The sequence below is a fragment of the Theobroma cacao genome, chromosome 4 (assembly GCF_000208745.1).
Source record: "Theobroma cacao cultivar B97-61/B2 chromosome 4, Criollo_cocoa_genome_V2, whole genome shotgun sequence".
Lineage (NCBI taxonomy): Eukaryota > Viridiplantae > Streptophyta > Magnoliopsida > Malvales > Malvaceae > Theobroma > Theobroma cacao.
Window position 1 is genome coordinate 11,661,308 of NC_030853.1, and position 3,263 is coordinate 11,664,570.

Consider the following 3,263-nt stretch of genomic DNA (forward strand, 5'->3'; position numbering starts at 1 on the left):
TTTTTGAATTTCAAAGGATGTTATTGAGATTCTTAAGTCAACAAAGGCATTTCTTAAGCTCATCAAGTTAACTGTTGCATTTATCCGAGTAACGAAAACTACGGGATTCACATTCTCCCTTTTTAAGAAAAATTCATCCTCATATTTAGATCAAGAGTTACTTACCTAAGTTTTGAAATAGGTGGGGGTACTTTGGTTGCATCTTGTCCTCAACTCCCTAAGTCACCTCCTCTTCAGAGTGGTTACACCAAAGGACCTTGACCAAAACTACCTCATTGGTGCGTAGTCGTTTCACTTGTCTATCCAAGATCTGTACAGGAACCTCCTCATATGACAAATCATCACCCAAGTGAATTTTCTCATAACAAATCACGTGAGATGGATCGAGGTTGTACTTACGAAACACAAACACATGAAACACCTACCTGATACTAGAAAGATTTGGAGGTAGCGCCAATTTATAAGCCATTGCACCGGCTCTCTCTAGGATTCTTAAGGGTCCAATATATCTCGAGCTTAACTTGCCTTTCTTGCCAAATCTCATAATCCCCTTTGTAGGCGAAACCCTTAAAAATACATGGTCACCCACCTCAAACTCTAAGTCTCGACACCTATGGTTTGCATATGATTTTTGTCAACTTTGAGCTGTCAACAACCTATCTCGAATCAATTGAATCTTGTCGGTAGCCTCCTAAACCATCTCCAATCCAAGTTGTTTCCCTTCACCAACCTCATACCAAGTGATAGGCGATCTACACTTATGCTTGTATAATGCCTCATAAGGAGCCATCTCAATGCTAGCCGGGTAACTATTGTTAGAGGCGAACTCTATCAAAGGCAAGTGCTGGTCCTAAGTAACTCAAACATCAACAACACAAGCCCGAACCATATCCTTTAAGGTCTATATGGTTCTCTCAAATTGTCCATCATTTTGACAATGAAAAGCAGTGCTAAAATTTAACTTCGTTCCCATAGCCTTTTGGAATTTACCCCAAAATCAACTAGTGAACTAGGTACCTCTATTCGAGACTATGATAATCGGAACCCCATGCAATTGCACTATCTCTTCAGTATATAACCTCGCATATTGGGCCTCCCATAGGTAACCTTCACTAGTAAGAAATGAATGGACTTGGTCAAGCTGTCTATGATGAACCATATGGAATCATACCCTTGACTAGTGTGAGGTAACCTTGTCACAAAATCCATAAATATGTGCTCCCACTTCCACTCAAGAATGGGTAAGGGCTGTTGCAAACCTACGGGCCTCTGAAGGTTCACTTTAACTTGTTGGCATACTAGGCACTTAGCTATGAACTTGGCTACATCCTTCTTGATACTTTCCCACCAATATACCTTATTTAAATCATGGTATATCTTGGTGGATTCGAAATGTACTACATAAGCCAACAAATGTGCTTCCTTAAGAATCTCCCTTCTAAGATCATCTGAATTCGGCACATACACCCTTGTTCCATAACAGAGTAACCCATCGATATCTTTGACTAACTATTACCCCTTACTCCCTTGGGCACCATTTAAAGCATTGGTCACCCATTCATCTTTGTCTTGGGCTTCCTTAATGAGATCAAGTATCATAGGCCTAACCTGAAAGTGTGCCATTATAACATTAATAGGATAGTTTTGCTCATGCTTTTTCAACTGTCTAGAGGCATAAGCTATGACCTTGCCATGTTGCATTAACACACATCCTGAACTAACACGTGAGGCATCATAATAAACTATATATACACCTACTCCCTGTGGTAAGCTAAGTATGGGAGCTGAAGTAAGATAACTTTTGAGTTTTCCAAAGCTCTTCTCACAAGCATCATTCCATTGAAACTTCACATTCTTTTGAGTCAATCTAGTCGGTGGTGTTGCAAGTCTAGAGAAATCCTTGACAAACCACCTATAATATATTGCCAAACCTAAAAAGCTATGAATCTCCATCACAGAGGTTGGCCTTGGCCATTTCTCCACTACCTCTATTTTCTTTGGGTTTACCATAACTTTTTCTTTAGAAATTAGATGACCTAAGAAACAAACGTTATCTTGTCAAAACTTATACTTGTAGAAGTTAGCATACAATTGGTGGTCTTTCAACACCTGGAGCACGATCCTAAGATATCCTTCATGTTCCTCATTACTCCTCGAGTATACCAAAATGTCATTAATGAATACCACCACGAAACTGTCCAAATATGATTTAAACACCTGATTCATCATGTCCATAAAAGCTGCTAGGGCATTCATAAGACCAAAAGACATAACCAAAAACTCATAATATCCATACCTAGTATGAAATGTAGTCTTAGGCACATCCTCTCGCTTAATTTTGAGTTAATTGTAACCAGAACAAAGATCAATCTTGGAGAAACACTGTGCTCCTTGTAACTGATCAAACAAATCATCAATACGAGGAATTGGATACTTATTCTTTATCGTTACCTTATTAAGTTGTCAATAATTGATGCATAGCCTAAGTGATCCATCTTTCTTCCTCACAAAAAATACTGATGCACCCCATAGTGACACACTAGGACGTATAAAACCCTTATCCAACTAATTTTTCAACTAATCTTTGAGTTTTTTAAGTTCTGCTTGTGCCATTCGATATGGTGGAATGGATGTTAATGTGGTATCTATAACGACTGCTCCTTGATCGCTACCAGTGTTTGAGACTTCTAAGAGAACTCACTAAGTTCTGAACAAGCCTTATTAAAAACTCTCGTTATTTTCATAATACTCGTTCACCAATCGATATTATTGCTTTAAACCATATAACTCTTGTGACATGATTTGAACAATAGACATAATAAATCCACTCGATCTTTATTCCATATAATTGCAAAAGTAAATACATCGTAGTCTAAAATCTCCAATTGTACATTTATATTAAGACCAGTATCCATTTACCCAACAATAAAACACATTACAAATGACTCGACCTCTAGCAGTAGAGGGACTTAGAATAAGAGGCTATGAGATGCCTTTATCTATTTGCGATGGACAATGATTGCTGATGAATGTACGCAAGGCCGATCTTTATCTGTAAAAACGGAAATAAGGGGGGTGAGTCTCATAGACTCAGTGATCATCGGCTCTATGAGTAGGGCATAGATGGTAAACAAGCATAAAGCAGATAAATTTGAATGATAAAACTAGAATAAGAATAATAATCTTAGAAAAATCAAATCACAAGTAGAGTGTTTGTGCCTTGTAAAAATGATGCCATAAAATCATAAGGTAGTATTTCACTT

General features: G+C 37.8%; 1 protein-coding gene across 1 annotated transcript; it reads right to left on the reverse strand.

Annotated features, from left to right (window-relative positions):
* On the reverse strand, positions 1,060-2,010 carry LOC108661571. The gene is made up of 2 exons (XM_018119004.1): positions 1,536-2,010; positions 1,060-1,448 (listed from the first exon to the last, which is right to left on the reverse strand). Exons 1-2 carry the CDS (start codon positions 2,008-2,010, stop codon positions 1,060-1,062), a joined length of 864 nt encoding a protein of 287 aa, XP_017974493.1.

What these genes read in the sequence shown, in the direction of transcription:
- LOC108661571 (XM_018119004.1), bottom strand. Translation starts at nt 2,010, where the DNA reads ATGGTAAACCCAAAGAAAATAGAGGTAGTGGAGAAATGGCCAAGGCCA. An exon ending in GGTGACCAATGCTTTAAATG is followed by an intron (nt 1,449 to 1,535) that starts GTGCCCAAGGGA and finishes TGCCGAATTCAG; the next exon opens with ATGATCTTAGAAGGGAGATT.